The 15,127-nt window shown below is 44.9% G+C and overlaps 1 protein-coding gene across 8 annotated transcripts in view; it reads right to left on the reverse strand.

The window, feature by feature from the left end:
- Positions 1-15,127, reverse strand: part of LOC310800137 (AT-rich interactive domain-containing protein 1A-like) — a 53,386-nt gene that overhangs the window by 16,353 nt on the left and 21,906 nt on the right. For 3 of the 8 annotated variants that reach the window (XM_083662717.1, XM_083662712.1, XM_083662711.1), the window contains 7 exons: positions 13,820-14,117; positions 8,117-8,262; positions 7,348-7,433; positions 7,030-7,239; positions 5,950-6,154; positions 4,142-4,295; positions 3,264-3,433 (listed from right to left, as the gene is read on the reverse strand). In XM_083662717.1, coding sequence (XP_083518843.1) covers positions 3,264-3,433; positions 4,142-4,295; positions 5,950-6,154; positions 7,030-7,239; positions 7,348-7,433; positions 8,117-8,262; positions 13,820-14,117 — 1,269 coding nt within the window. The remainder of the gene's footprint in view (positions 1-3,263; positions 3,434-4,141; positions 4,296-5,949; positions 6,155-7,029; positions 7,240-7,347; positions 7,434-8,116; positions 8,263-13,819; positions 14,118-15,127) is intronic. The other 5 variants (XM_083662718.1, XM_083662713.1, XM_083662715.1 and 2 more) reach the window with 3 other exon arrangements.

Below are 15,127 nucleotides of genomic sequence, written 5' to 3' on the forward strand. Positions count from 1 at the left end.
TTTTTCAAGTTCAATAAATGCACAATGTTGCCAAAGTCAAATAGGCTATCTGTTGCCATCTTCAAGTTGCATTCAGTGATGTTTTTGTGTTCAAATAAGTGTTAAATGGCTCTATATTCTGACAGCAACGACTGAAATAGAGTGTTTGGTCAGTAACTTGGAACTCCCAACCCCCCGCTGTACTCTGTCTCTCTCCTGTAGCCCTGCATGAGTGGACCTATGATCTCTGCAACCGTAAGTCATAGAGACTCGGGGCTGGTGGCGTTGGATTCGGGGTGAAAAAATACATAGTTCTTAATATTCATCACGATCTGACCTTCCCTTTCCCAGAGAACGTAACATTTCTCTGATTGGATAGTGGGAGGGGAAAAAAAGAAAAATCTATTTGCGGACCACTAGGGGGCGCCCGCGGACCACCAGTGGTCCGCGGGCGCCCCCTAGTGGTCCGCGGATAGATTTTGAGAAACACTGAAGTAGATGGGCTACGAAAGGGTGTTCTCCGCTCTTTTCCTTTTTGGATTTTATTTTCATTTTGTGGTCAACAAAAACAGACATCTTCCGTCTTGTGTTCTGAAGGGTAATAGGTGGGTGGGTATGTACAGGGATGCAAAGTCACCAGAGTGAAAAAGGTGACAGATACCAAGGCAGACACAAAACCACTCAAAATCATTCAATTAAGTACCCTATTCAATTAAGTACCCTATTCAATTAAGTACCCTATTTTGGGATCCTAAAGGTGACTAGTTTGCATCCCTGTATGTAGTACAGTATGTGGGGTGGGAAGAGATCTCACTAGGGGTGTCACGATACACTCAGTTCACGATACGATACACGATATTGGGTTCACGATAACGATACGATATTTTAACAATATTTTTTTGCTGTCAATTTGTAAGTTGAGGGGGTATCCTCCACGCTAATTTGAGTCATTTCACCATTTTCATCCTCCGTGTGTCTGTAACGTCCCTCGTCTGTTCAAACAAAGCAATGAAAAGGAGAGCGAGCATGCAATCAGATGCAGATCAGTGCCACCCTGTTCAGCTTCTTTTTCTCGCGATATGAGATTTCATCTCAACGATACATATTGTCACGTTTTGATATTGCGATATATTGTGGGACGATATATTGTGACATCGCTAGATCTCACACATCCTGGCTAGTTACCCTGTATCATTCAGTAATAGGGATGAAACGATAACCGGTTTTTAATGATAACCCTGATAAAATTCCTTACAATAACCGTGATAAAACTCCTTGCGATAACCGCAAACTTGGAAAAACATGGTAAATACTGTCCATCGTCAACCAAAGTTGGCAACCGTCTCCGAGATGCAGACGCACAGCCTTGGAGAAATGATTTCAGTGAGTGTATTAGTACTTTTCGAACATTTTCAGCACATTTTAACAATACCGTGATAACACTGATAACCGTGATCATTTTGGTCACTATAATCGTGATGTAAAATGTTCATATCGTTTAATCTCTAATCATCAGTAACGTCATGTCCTTGTATTGAATGGTGTCAATAAAAAATCGATCACAAAAAAAGAAAGAAGCAGATAGGGTACCGGTACATGAAAACATTTGAAGCAAAGCCGGTCTGCGTCTTTCTTCCAGGGTGAACCATTCAGCTATAGAGACACTGCATAATAGGGATGCAGCGGTTTCCGGTTTGAAGGTATACCTCGGTTTCAAAAAGTCACGGTATCAAAACCACTAAGTTTTGCCGTCATACCTTCCCCACGGTATCACCTGTTTCCCCCTGAGAGAGAAAGTGCCCAGACAGAGTGCAGTTACGCGGCCCCTCCCCCCAGCTGCCCAGTCTCAGCAATCAGTGTAGCTGTGATCGTCAAGAAGTCATCAAGTCAATCGTTTACTCCCGTGCGTAGCCTATTGTAATTCAACGTGATAATGGCTGCTGAAGGAGAATCCCCAGAACGTTCCCCCGGGCGGTGGGCCGCGGCCCCGTCGAAAAAGACAAACTCCGCGGTGTGTGGGAATATTTTTGGTAAAAGCAGGGATGGCCATGGAGGATTAGAGGGGGAAATACCTCAAACATGAATCAGCACATCTGCAGGAACAACACCCGTCCTTCCTTATTTGCCAAATTCAAGGTACGTTAAACGTCTTGCGTCATCATACATCGTGTCGGACATAAACCATTTCCACCGGCAGGAGGATGAACGTAAAATAAACACTGTCATAGGCTAACGTTATCGATAACATAACATGGCTAATTAGCACTCAGCTGTCTTTGGTCTAACTAACGATAACGTTACTTGACTGAGTGAGCGAACGTCTTATGCCGGCGTATTGCACTGAAGAGAAGTAACAACAGTCATTAAATAAGAGGCAGAGGTGTGTGTGTGTGTGTGTGTGTGTGTGTGTGTGTGACGCACGGAGAGGCAGAAGTGTGTGTGTGTGTTTACATTATGTCTGCTTGGATCCATTATAAGCTAGCAATGCGCTACACTATTTATCCCGTGCTTACAGCACATGCATCCAGTGTCTGCACTGCTACTTTCTTCCAAAATATCTGGATCTCTAATATTTGCCCTACAGTACTTTTGGATACAAATAAAAGTGTGTGTGTGTGTGTGTGTGTGTGTGTGTGTGTGTGTGTGTGTGTGTGCACATTAACATTGAAACATTTATGTCCAGTGTCCAATCCGATTTGACAAAAGATAAGCATGTGTGTTTTAGTTTTACATACGTTAATTAGATGAAATAAATAGTTCAATAACAAACAAAAAAATGTAGGCTATTTTTTTGTTGCCAGATTTCACAATAACACATAAAGGTCCGCGATACCGTGATACCGTGAAACCGTGGTATTTTTGTCCAAGGTTATCATACCGTCAAAAACTCATACCGCTGCATCTCTACTGCATAACGCGTCATCATTCAGAAACCACGCCCAAGACGGGGGAAAACAGAAAGCCCCCCCTCCAATCCTGGCGTTCTCCTATGTCGCGTGCATGGTTGCGTGTTGCACAAAAAGATCGTATATACGGAAGAGATCCACATATGCTAGATCCACATTTTTCTTCTCGCCAATTCTCAATGGCTTCCTTGTTTTGCTCAGGAGCACAAAAAAACTAACTGGCAATTTTTTACATTTGTTGTCTGCGCAGCCCCACCACATAACAGCTTTTAGCTATGTTTCATTCAAGGAAAATGACGCTGGTGTGTGGAAATGAACGGAGCTTTTCCCCCGTGATGGGCGTGGCCTATTTCATGCAGTGTCTCTATTGTGCCCCACCTTTTCGCATGGCGCCGAAGGGGTCCTTGTTGGGCTCATAGGGGCCCATGCGCCCCTGCATCTCCGGGGTGCTCATGCCAGACTGATAGCCAGAGTTGGGAGTCATGTTCCTCCTGGGGAACGCGGGGTCACTACCTTCAGAGAAGGGGTCCTGCAGGTTAACACTGCTCCTAGGAGGGAAGCAGAGGTGGGAAGGAAAGGGGGGATGACGTGGATGAATGGGAGCGACAGAAAAGCGGGGAGAGAGATTGACAGAAAGAGAGAGAAATTAGTTTCTCTACTTCTACTACTGTCTTTTTCAAAGCTGGAATAAAATGGCGATATTTAACGGCAGTGTTGGGCAAGTTACTTTCAAAATGTAATATACTACATGTTACTAGTTACTTTCATTTGAAAGTAATAAGTTACTTTACAATATTACTGAGTAGAGTAACTCGTTACATATTACACTACTTTTGCATTACTTTCACCAAAACAACAGCAGCAGCAGAATGACATCGCCGCCCTGGAACCATCCCGAAAAATAATTTCAACCGCCTTGAAGTCAGTGTAAACAATCCAAAATTCTAAATGTTATTCTTTTCCTTTGTTATTGTCATCTATAGGGGTTATTTGCATAAAAACACACATTTTGATTAGGAAATGATTGTATAATTTTTTAATATGTGCTTTGAATTAATAAAATGTAACTCAATTTGTAACTTGAGTTACTTGAGAAAGTAACTGGTATAATATTACTGAAATCCTATAAGTAATAAGTTGTATTACTGAGTTACTGCTAAAAGTAATATATTACATGTAATTTGTTACTTTTGTAATGAGTTACCCCCAACACTGTTTAACGGTAACATCTTGCACAGGTGTCAAACGAGACTCACCTGGCCCCGGGTGGCATGGGGGCCATCTGCGTGTGAGGGGTGGAGGCCGGCGTGGGAGGTTTCAGGTCTCCCCCCTCGGCCATGGAGCTGCTGGTGGACTGGGGTGTCTGAGGACCCTGCAGAGAGCCTGACCCAGCTGTGGAGCAGAGGGACGCTTCAGTTTGGAATAAAGAGAGAGGGGGGCAGACAGATACAGTACATGACTTTAATGACATCGAAGCATAGCAAAGGTATTGTATTCAGTTTGGTTTTAAAGTCCCTGGAAACCAGAAATAATTTTTGATTATTTAGCATTTTGAGTTCATCACATCACAGGAACCTATGTTAATAAGCCGCCAGCCAAAGTTGAACGATGATGAACGTCGCAAAGTATATAAATTTAGGTTTGACAGTCATGACAAAAGTCATGAGAATCAATTCGATTTTAGAGTGTCTTTTCTCCCGCGGACTGTGTGGGCGTGTCCCGTGTGTGCGTGCACACACGAGAGAGAGAGAGAGCGAGAGAGAGAGGGAGGGAAACAGAGAGAGAAAGAGAGAAGGAAAGAGAGATGGAGTGTGTGTTCGCTCGTGGCTCGGCGCATACTGACAGAGAGGAAGAGAGACTGCCGCTGCGAGTGCACATCGCTACTGTGTGTGTGTGTGTGCACGTGCGTGCATGTGTGTGATTCGATTAAATCTTATGACGTGATAAGATCATTCATTGTAGCACCGCGTGCACACACACACACACACACACACACGCACACACACACACGCACACACACACACACACACAAAAATTATGAACCAAAAACAACAACAGGATCACAAAAAGGCCGTGATGGCTTCTAGTAGGGCTGGGTTAAAAAAAATCGATATTTCGATATTTAATCGATATTCATGTGAAAGTGAAAGTATCGATACATAAATCCCAGTATCGATCTTTTAAAATGCATTTTACAAAAAAATAAAAAAATAAACATAGGCTATAATATTATAGGCTGTGTGTGGTAGTTAAAACATAGTTTCAAGTTGACGTTTATTTATGTTTGTAGTTGAAACAAAAACATAAATACTGTAGGCTACATGTGCATTGTGCATGCACCATGAGCCAGATGTACAGACCTCAATCTGTTTGCACTATAATGTTTGTGAACTGGAAATGTTCATGAGCTGTATTTAATTTAATTTTTAATTTTACAAAGCATTTATACTTTATGAAACACTGTTTACAACATGCTGCTGTTCAATGATTCTGTTGGAAATCTAAATTTGTTTGGCTTCTCACAGAAGACTGTAAAGAAAGAGACAGAAGACTGTAAAGAAAGATAAGATGTTGAATGACTATGTTGGTCATGTTTAAATAAAAAATAATTACATCATGTAATTGCTTGCTTTATGGTCAATTCTTAATGTAAATATTAATATTTTTTAATAATGCACCAGGTTAGAGGGTTCCTTGTACAATTTACAGCATTAGTTCTTTGAGAATCTCTTCCATTATCAAAGCAAAACTGGTATTGTAACTAAAATACCGATATCGAATCGTATCGTATCGGAAATCGTATCGACTTGGGACCTTGTGTATCGGAATCGTATCGTATCGGAAAGTCAGTGGCGATACCCAGTCCTAGCTTCTAGGCAATATCAGGTCTCAAAAGGTTGTGAAGAGCCTCTTAGAGGTATAGATATAGCTTTGACAGTTGACGGCCGCCATTTATTCTGGTCGGCGTGCCGTCTGTCCCAAGTGAGCGGCAGGTCGCTAAGGGGGCGGGGCTTAGCGAGGGGGCACGGCTTAGCAAGGGGGCAGGGCTTCGCATGGCTCTCACCTGGAGAGGGTGGCTGGACCTTAGCGGGCTGGTTCTTCTTGTTGTCCGTGAAGATCTCAGGAGGAGGATCTTCACCGCGCTCGATCTTGCACTCAAAGGCGTACAGACACTGGATGTACTGTTTCTTCAGAGAGCTGGCAGCGCTGCTGGACGTACCCACGTTCAGCGAGGTGGCAAGCTCTCGCCATTTCTTGTTCTTGTTCACCTGAGAGACACACACACACACACACACACACATACATCATTAGGATAGAGACATCAGCAAACCATTACATTAGTTCAGTGTTTCTCAAACTTTTTCAGACCAAGGGCCACTTAAACCAATGAAAAAAACCTCTGGGATCACCTAACTCCCAAAACATCCCCAAAAACAATAGGCCTACTACTTCAACTGTAAATTACAAATTACAGGCTAATTAAATGACAAATAGCAGTACAATTAATCAAATTTTTGGCTTCCAACAATTATGAAAACAAGATAACCGATATAAAAAATATATGTAATTTATTTTAGTTAGTCCATTTACTTTTTTTTTTTTTTTTTTACATTTATTTCCCCTGTTCAGTTCAAATATTTTCAAAGTTCAAAGAAAGTTTTTTCAAGTTCAATAAATGCACAATGTTGCCAAAGTCAAATAGGCTATCTGTTGCCATCTTCAAGTTGCATTCAGTGATGTTTTTGTGTTCAAATAAGTGTTAAATGGCTCTATATTCTGACAGCAATCACTGAAATAGTGTGTTTGGTCAGTAACTTGGAACTCCCAACCACCCGCTGTACTCTGTCTCTCTCCTGTAGCCCTGCAGGCAGAGTGGACGTATCTCCGCAACCGCAAGTCGTAGAGAGTCAAGGGCGGTGGCGTTGGATTCGGGATGAAAAAATACATATAGTCCATTATAGGCATCGTGATCTGACCTTGAGTTTCCCAGGAAATGTAAACATTTCTCTGATTGGATAGTGGGAGGTAAAAAAAAGAGGAAAAAAATATAAATCTACTCGCGGACCACTAGGGGGCGCCCGCAGGCCACCAGTGGAAACACTGCATTAGTTGGAACGCGTTTGTGTATAAAAAGGCTATCTACCTGCGCAAATCCTCCGATCTCTTTGACCGACATATAGAGTCGGAACAGGTCGAGGGGTTTGCGTCCGACAGCGGGCAGGTTGTTCATGGGCATGGCTTTCTCTTCGATGAAGGCCAGATAACGGTCCACCCACATCTTCCTCTCCGGCTCCGGTCCCAGCTCGTACAGACGTGTGATCTTCTCGTTGGTCGTGGTGGAAGAATTGGACTTCTAGTTTTCATATAAGAGAAATGAGAAGAACCGAGCTTAGTGGACTTTTGGGGAACAGTGTTAAGATTTTGTCAATGTTGTTATACTGCATACAAGTAAAACAGTTACCTTAGATTTAGGTTCTGGTTTGGGCGTTACACTTCCATCTACTTTGTTATTCATCTTATTGTTCATCTCTGGACTGGGGGCCATACCTTTGACACACATGTGAGAGAGTTGGGAATAAAAATGTGTTTGATAGGTTTGGATTTGACACATTAGTAAACAGCCGTGAACTAGCTGCTGTCTTTTCAGTTTGTTTGTTTGTTTATTTGAATCTCTTTTAGCCCAATTGGACTATTCTTCCAAGAGTCCATAGCATAACATGTAATACAATTAACAGAAACATAATACAATAATACAATACAAAAATCTGAAGTTTAAAGCTACATAACAGTACACTCAATGCAAATACAAAATATTTAAAAAATTACAACAAAATGTCCTAATCCTAATATACAAAAACAAATACCTAGAACATAGACATTACCTATACCCACATTTAAAAGTGACAGTGTACATAATCAAACTGAGCATATCAGAGATACAGAGATTGACTTCCAGTGTTCTTTGAAAATGCCTTTTATGTTTTGTTTAAATAATCTTTTTGTTAAGTTCCTAATGGGCTCAGGTAAACCATTCCACAGTTTAACAGCACGATAAGAAACCATTTTTCTTCCCCAGTTTCTAGCCTAATCTTAGGTAGTACATAATCACTTGTGCTTGCTGCTCTGGTGTTGACCAAATGTCTGTCTTTCACTTGCTGGAACCTGCTTTTCAACAGTTTGGGCCTCTTTTTGACCTGAACGTTTATCAAATGAATGAAAGTGAAACTCACCACTGGAGTTGTTGGCCATGTTTGGCCCCATAGGATAAGGCGAGCCACCTTGGGTGTTCATCATGCCGGGCATGTTGTTCATGGGAGGGCCGTAGGGAGGGCCGGAGCCCATCATGCCGGGAGACATGTTGGGGTAACCAGGCATCCTGGTGGTGCGGGAGAGAAGATAGAAGAGCATTTTTCGTCATGGAGAGCCGAGCACATTCATCATGCTGCTTCAGGGATACATCTAAACACTAGATCAATGGAGATGGCAACACTGGAGCACAGATTTCACTAGGGCTGTGGCGATTCACTTATCGCCCGATTCGATACTATCACGATTCTTGGGTGCCGATTCGATTTATATTGTGATTCTTAAGTATTGCGATTCTACGATTATTGCGATTCGATATTACGATTTATTGCGATTTTTGTTTCTTTTTTTCTTTTCTTTTTTCAGTTTGTTTGCTTTTTTACACTAGATTAGAACATGGGAAAAGTTGAATCATACACTAGAGACTGTATATTATATCATGAGTAGGGCTGGGCGATATAGTTAAAAACAGGGGCGGATTGGGATCATAATTTAGGCCGGGCATTAGATACCAAGCAGGCCAGGCCGATATGGGCGTGAAATTTGGGCCGTTTGAAGTCCAATTTTACAATGAGATGCACCCACTTTAACCCTGAAGTGTAATTATTACTTCAGACTAACTAATAAAGTAATAAAACCACTAGTAAACCAGTAGGCGGCGCCTGGCCTGCTGTTCAGTGAGTGGCCTGACTGCAGGCACCCAAAAAAAGAAAAAAAAAAGAAATTGCGATTATCGATTCTGGAATAAAAGATCGATTCAAAAAATCGTGACATTAAAAATCGCGATACTTAGGTGAATCGATTTTTTCCAACACCCCTAGATTTCACATCAACAACGTGTGATTTAGGGATGTGGATTTTCGGTTGATTTTACTCTTGACTAACCGACACCCTTAAATCGGTTAACCATCGGTTAATTAAAAAAAAAAAGACATGAAATATTAAGACAGTGGCGCGTGCCTTTCATTCCAGCGCTCCATAGGGTTTCAGAATGCATTTTTGCGACCATTGTTTTAGTGTGCGAGTCTGGTACTGCATTGCTTCCTAGACTAGCAAATCTGTTTGAATTTGACATTAATCTTATGTCTTATAGACTAATAATGTAATAGTGATATTTAATTTTGCATCCGACTCGGGCTCCACGGGCACACAGTAGCTGGGTTTCTACTTTCTATCCAAATGTATCGCAACTTTTAATCGAATTTTCAGAAAGTCGGCAAAATAAAATGCAAAATAATGCACGTTTCCATCCACTGCTATTTTGCGAATTATAGAGCTGTCAATCACCTGGTGTTTGAGGCTGTCTAGACCTGATATACAGCTCTGTTAAACACATCTAACATTATTCATTTAAAGTTTCTTGATGATCTACAAGTAGGCTAGACAAACGCCATTTCTGGATTACCAGGTGCATAATTTAGAATTTATAATCCACGGAGCAGATAGTAAGTGAATACAATTTCATTCAAGTCTAGAAGTGAGTCGCCTTAAAGTTAATATCCCAGTCTTCTTCTGTTTGCTATGGTGGGTATTGTGCTGCGCGTACCATGATTTACCGTGTGCAGCCCTATTGTGTGGAGGCTACACGGCATGTCATGTTTTGCAGTGATCAAGGCAAACTGTGTTGTTTTTGAATGGAGAGACAACGGAATATCGCTTAAACTGTTTCCACCGCACGTTTCGCATTTTAAGCCGTGATTGTTGTGGGATTATTACGGGACACAGACCTGATGCGGGAGATAACTTACGTGATGGATATTCTTCAGTAGAATCCATGTGGAAGACGCAGTTTGTTGCTTTGTTCTTGAAATCGTGCGATCTCTAAACGCCGACGTAAGTGAAAGTAGCAACCTCATCATGCCCCAGTTGCCCCATGCTTGCAGACTAGAGCAACGTTTGTCAGCGCGGGTGTCACTTTTCATTTTATTTCCCGATTTTCTATCCAATTTTTATCCCCCATTAGTGCTAATTTTAATTTATTTGCCCTGGCTGTTACTCCACCCTCTGTCGATCTGGGGAGAGCTGCAAACTGGCTCCATGCTTCCTGAGACATAAGCAGTTAGCCAGCCGCTTCTTTTCACCTGACAGAGGAAGCTTCACCGGTAGGACATAGCACGTGGGAGGTTCACGCTATTCCAACCAGTTCCCCTCCCTCTGAACAGGCGCCCTTAACGACCAGAGGAGGAACCACATTAGCAACCAGGATATTGCATGTTTTGGTGAAGGGGGTTCCTATATGAAGGAAACCCCCGGGAGGCACGGGGAGAACATGCAAACTCCACACAGAAAGGCCCTTTTGACGACCCCCACCCGGGCGGTGGGCAATCGAGGACATGCGGATGGGCACGCATTGCTTCAGCGTTCACAGCGTCCCAGGTGGGAATCAAACCCAGGACCTTCGAGCTGTGAGGCGACAGCGCTTACCACTGCGCCACCGTACCCCCCTAGCACGGGTGTGAGGTGGAGAAATTCAATGCAAATGTTCCACTGCCTGGCTGTAATGTTAACGTTCAGCCGACAGCCCCGCAACACAAGCGCCCATGTGGAAGACTGAAATGGTTGTTGGTTATTGCTGTACGGTTGTTGCTTCAAACATGACGAGCGATCTGTCTCTAAACACTGAGCGAACGTCAAAGTGAAAGTAAGAACCTCGGTGGAGAAATGCAGTTTTCCCCACACCGTCTGGCTCGTCGGGTAACGCTAAGTCGCTAACGTTATATTCAACCCGCAGCACAGTCCCACACAGCACACACGGTGTTAACAAAATTATAGAACGTGTTAATGAGCCGATTGTTTCGCCGGGTGTGTTAATCATTCTGAAATGGTCACAGAGCTCCTGAGCTGTGTCGCTCACACAGAGCACACCTGAGCTGTGTCACTCACACAGAGCACACCTGAGCTGTGTCGCTCACACAGAGCACACCTGAGCTGTGTGAGCTCACACAGAGCACACCTGAGCTGTGTCGCTCACACAGAGCACACCTGAGCTGTGTCGCTCACACAGAGCACACCTGAGCTGTGTCGCTCACACAGAGCACACCTGAGCTGTGTCGCTCACACAGAGCACACCTGAGCTGTGTCGCTCACACAGAGCACACCTGAGCTGTGTCGCTCACACAGAGCACACCTGAGCTGTGTCGCTCACACAGAGCACACCTGAGCTGTGTCGCTCACACAGAGCACACCTGAGCTGTGTCGCTCACACAGAGCACACCTGAGCTGTGTCGCTCACACAGAGCACACCTGAGCTGTGTGAGCTCACACAGAGCACACCTGAGCTGTGTGACTCACACAGAGCACACCTGAGCTGTGTCGCTCACACAGAGCACACCTGAGCTGTGTCGCTCACACAGAGCACACCTGAGCTGTGTGACTCACACAGAGCACACCTGAGCTGTGTCGCTCACACAGAGCACACCTGAGCTGTGTCGCTCACACAGAGCACACCTGAGCTGTGTCGCTCACACAGAGCACACCTGAGCTGTGTCGCTCACACAGAGCACACCTGAGCTGTGTCGCTCACACAGAGCACACCTGAGCTGTGTCGCTCACACAGAGCACACCTGAGCTGTGTCGCTCACACAGAGCACACCTGAGCTGTGTGAGCTCACACAGAGCACACCTGAGCTGTGTCGCTCACACAGAGCACACCTGAGCTGTGTCGCTCACACAGAGCACACCTGAGCTGTGTCGCTCACACAGAGCACACCTGAGCTGTGTCGCTCACACAGAGCACACCTGAGCTGTGTCGCTCACACAGAGCACACCTGAGCTGTGTCGCTCACACAGAGCACACCTGAGCTGTGTCGCTCACACAGAGCACACCTGAGCTGTGTCGCTCACACAGAGCACACCTGAGCTGTGTCGCTCACACAGAGCACACCTGAGCTGTGTCGCTCACACAGAGCACACCTGAGCTGTGTCGCTCACACAGAGCACACCTGAGCTGTGTCGCTCACACAGAGCACACCTGAGCTGTGTCACTCACACAGAGCACACCTGAGCTGTGTCGCTCACACAGAGCACACCTGAGCTGTGTCGCTCACACAGAGCACACCTGAGCTGTGTCGCTCACACAGAGCACACCTGAGCTGTGTCGCTCACACAGAGCACACCTGAGCTGTGTCGCTCACACAGAGCACACCTGAGCTGTGTGAGCTCACACAGAGCACACCTGAGCTGTGTCGCTCACACAGAGCACACCTGAGCTGTGTCGCTCACACAGAGCACACCTGAGCTGTGTGAGCTCACACAGAGCACACCTGAGCTGTGTCGCTCACACAGAGCACACCTGAGCTGTGTCGCTCACACAGAGCACACCTGAGCTGTGTCGCTCACACAGAGCACACCTGAGCTGTGTCGCTCACACAGAGCACACCTGAGCTGTGTGACTCACACAGAGCACACCTGAGCTGTGTCGCTCACACAGAGCACACCTGAGCTGTGTCGCTCACACATTCAGAGCAGGTGGAGTTGCAGGTGGGCAGATATAGTGAGAAATAGAGAGAGACAGGATCGCATGCGGTGCTACACTCAAACGCTTGAAAAAAGCCTTTCTCCAAAATAAATGAATGTTATTATGAGCTTTTACTTCCTATATAATGCTAGTTTGAATATACTTACGTTAATATGAACCCACGAAGGAGGGAAAAAAATCACCACGTTGGCAAACACATTGTATGTATGCCAATTTAATATGCAAATTAACTGTTTGACCGACATGCTTAACCGACCAAAGACGTTCTCGGTGGTGGTTAATGGTTAACAGTCGACATCCCTAGTGTGATTAGATGAGATTAAAAAAAATCCGTCTGTCTAAAGCCAAAAGCATGTTCCTTTACAGATGTGAGAATGAATCTAAAGCAGCTACGAGCTAGATTTTCGATTGTTATTAAACAGTATAATTATAATATTGATGCATCACATCTTACCTATAATAGTAGCTGAGACCAAAGCCGTGTGAACCTGAGATTGCTTTCTTGATGATTATAGAGTCTGTGTCTGTCTACCGGCGGCCGGATAAACCCGGAAGTGAAACGAAACAGTTTACGGCAGCTGCCTGCCTTCAACCGTTTCGCTCTGCCTAGCAACAGACCATAAACACGGAGACCGCCATGCAGGGGCTTGCTACTCTTGCGAACATCTCTCATTATATTCTAACAGTTCGTTTGGAAGTCATTTTGTTATTTTGTGGTTATGGCCGAAGTGGCTGCTGTTTCATTTCACTTCCTGATCTGCCCTGGCCGCAGACAGACTAATCGTCAAGACAACACTGGCCGATTCACTCGGGGTTCAAGCGAGACTACTCTGCGTTGGTCTCGTCTACTATTAGAGGTAAGATGTGAGGCATCGATATTCAATTTAGACTGTTTACCGTAATAACAATCGAGAATCTTGCTCGTAGCTGCTTTAAACAGCTAGCGAGTATTTTTACATCCACAAGGAGCATGCGGAGATGTTCCACCTCATCAGACTGTCTTGTCCTTTAGTCCTTTCTACTGAGTGAATTACTGTATATCCACACAAAAATCGGACAAAAAGTGAGGTAGTTTATCTCCTAATTAAACTCACAATGTTGCGTGAGGTGAGTTCTGTAACCTACCTGTGAGGTGAGTTATGGAACCTACCTGTTGTGCATGGAGTTGGTTGCAGCGTGCTGCAGGGCTACAGCGTCCTGGGGCTTTCTGTTCATGCCTGGAGGCGGCATGTTGCTCATGTTGGGGCCCATGTTGGGGCCCATGTTGGGCGCCATATTGGGGCCGTAGGGAGGGCGCGCCCCCATCTGGCCTGGAGGCATCCTACCAGGAGGCATGCCGGCGTACGGCGGCCCTCCACCCTGACCCGCCATGGGGTTCATTGGTCCCATGCCAGGCCCGGGGTAGTTGGCGTTGGGCATGTTGCCATAGCCAGGTTGCCGGGGGTAACCTGAGGATGACGATACATAAACAAAAATAAAATAGATTGGTCAGAAAAATGGTAACACCTTATTTGAATAATCTGCCCTGCCTCACATAGACTCGATAATCAGATGAATATCTGTTAAACAGCTGAATTGTTGAATGTCAACTAATAGGCCTTGGGCACACTGATCTGTCAGAAAATGGACAGAACGGATAGACGGATAGATTCATGTCCGTTGCATGTACAAGTAACCTACTTGTACAGCAGGTGGCGGTAAGCACCTTGAAGGTGTCAGCGACCCGCCTATAAACCGAGAGAAGAAGAAAGCTGGCGTCGGCTAGCTGTTAGCTCTGTGCGCTACGTTACTTATATGGCAATAAAATGCCACCGAATGACCAGAGTAGATGGTGAAATCAGACGGTGACACCGACCGTCACGTTGTACAACAGCGGGATGGTGTACACAGCATTCATTATAGCCTCCTTCACCTCCTCGGCCGCCATCTTCTTTGAAAAGTTGAAACAAATCTCGGGAAACGCCTCCTCTCGAGACCTCGACTCTGATTGGCTAAACGGACAGTGACCATCCGACCATCCGACCATGCGATACGTCCATCCAGAAAAAGTTCATCCCTCTTCAACTTTCTGTCCATCAAAACGTTTGCAAATTTTCTGGATACGTACGCTTCCGAGTGCTCCACGGACAGTCGGACAGCTGTCATTGAAAATGAATGGAAGCGAACAGAGAAATGAACGCACACGGACAGACGCCATGGATCAGTGTGGCCAAGGCCTGTTGAAATGTTAGAAATACTAGACTGTGTAGGCGCCACTATCCAAATAAAGTGCTACCGGAAAAAATAACCGATCGGTTGCGAGACCCATCCGCATGGTGAGGTGACTGCAAATACAGAAGCCCATTTGTGTTCATAAGTATAAGTGCGAAGGTGTATCTTTGTTCAAGGTGTTGTGTGAGGCAGACTTTCCCCTCTACAGTGAGAGCTATGCAGCCTGACTCTACTGACAGGAGGCTGT

This window comes from Poromitra crassiceps (genome assembly GCF_964638095.1).
Source record: "Poromitra crassiceps genome assembly, chromosome: 29".
In the NCBI taxonomy this organism is placed as follows: Eukaryota; Metazoa; Chordata; class Actinopteri; order Beryciformes; family Melamphaidae; genus Poromitra; species Poromitra crassiceps.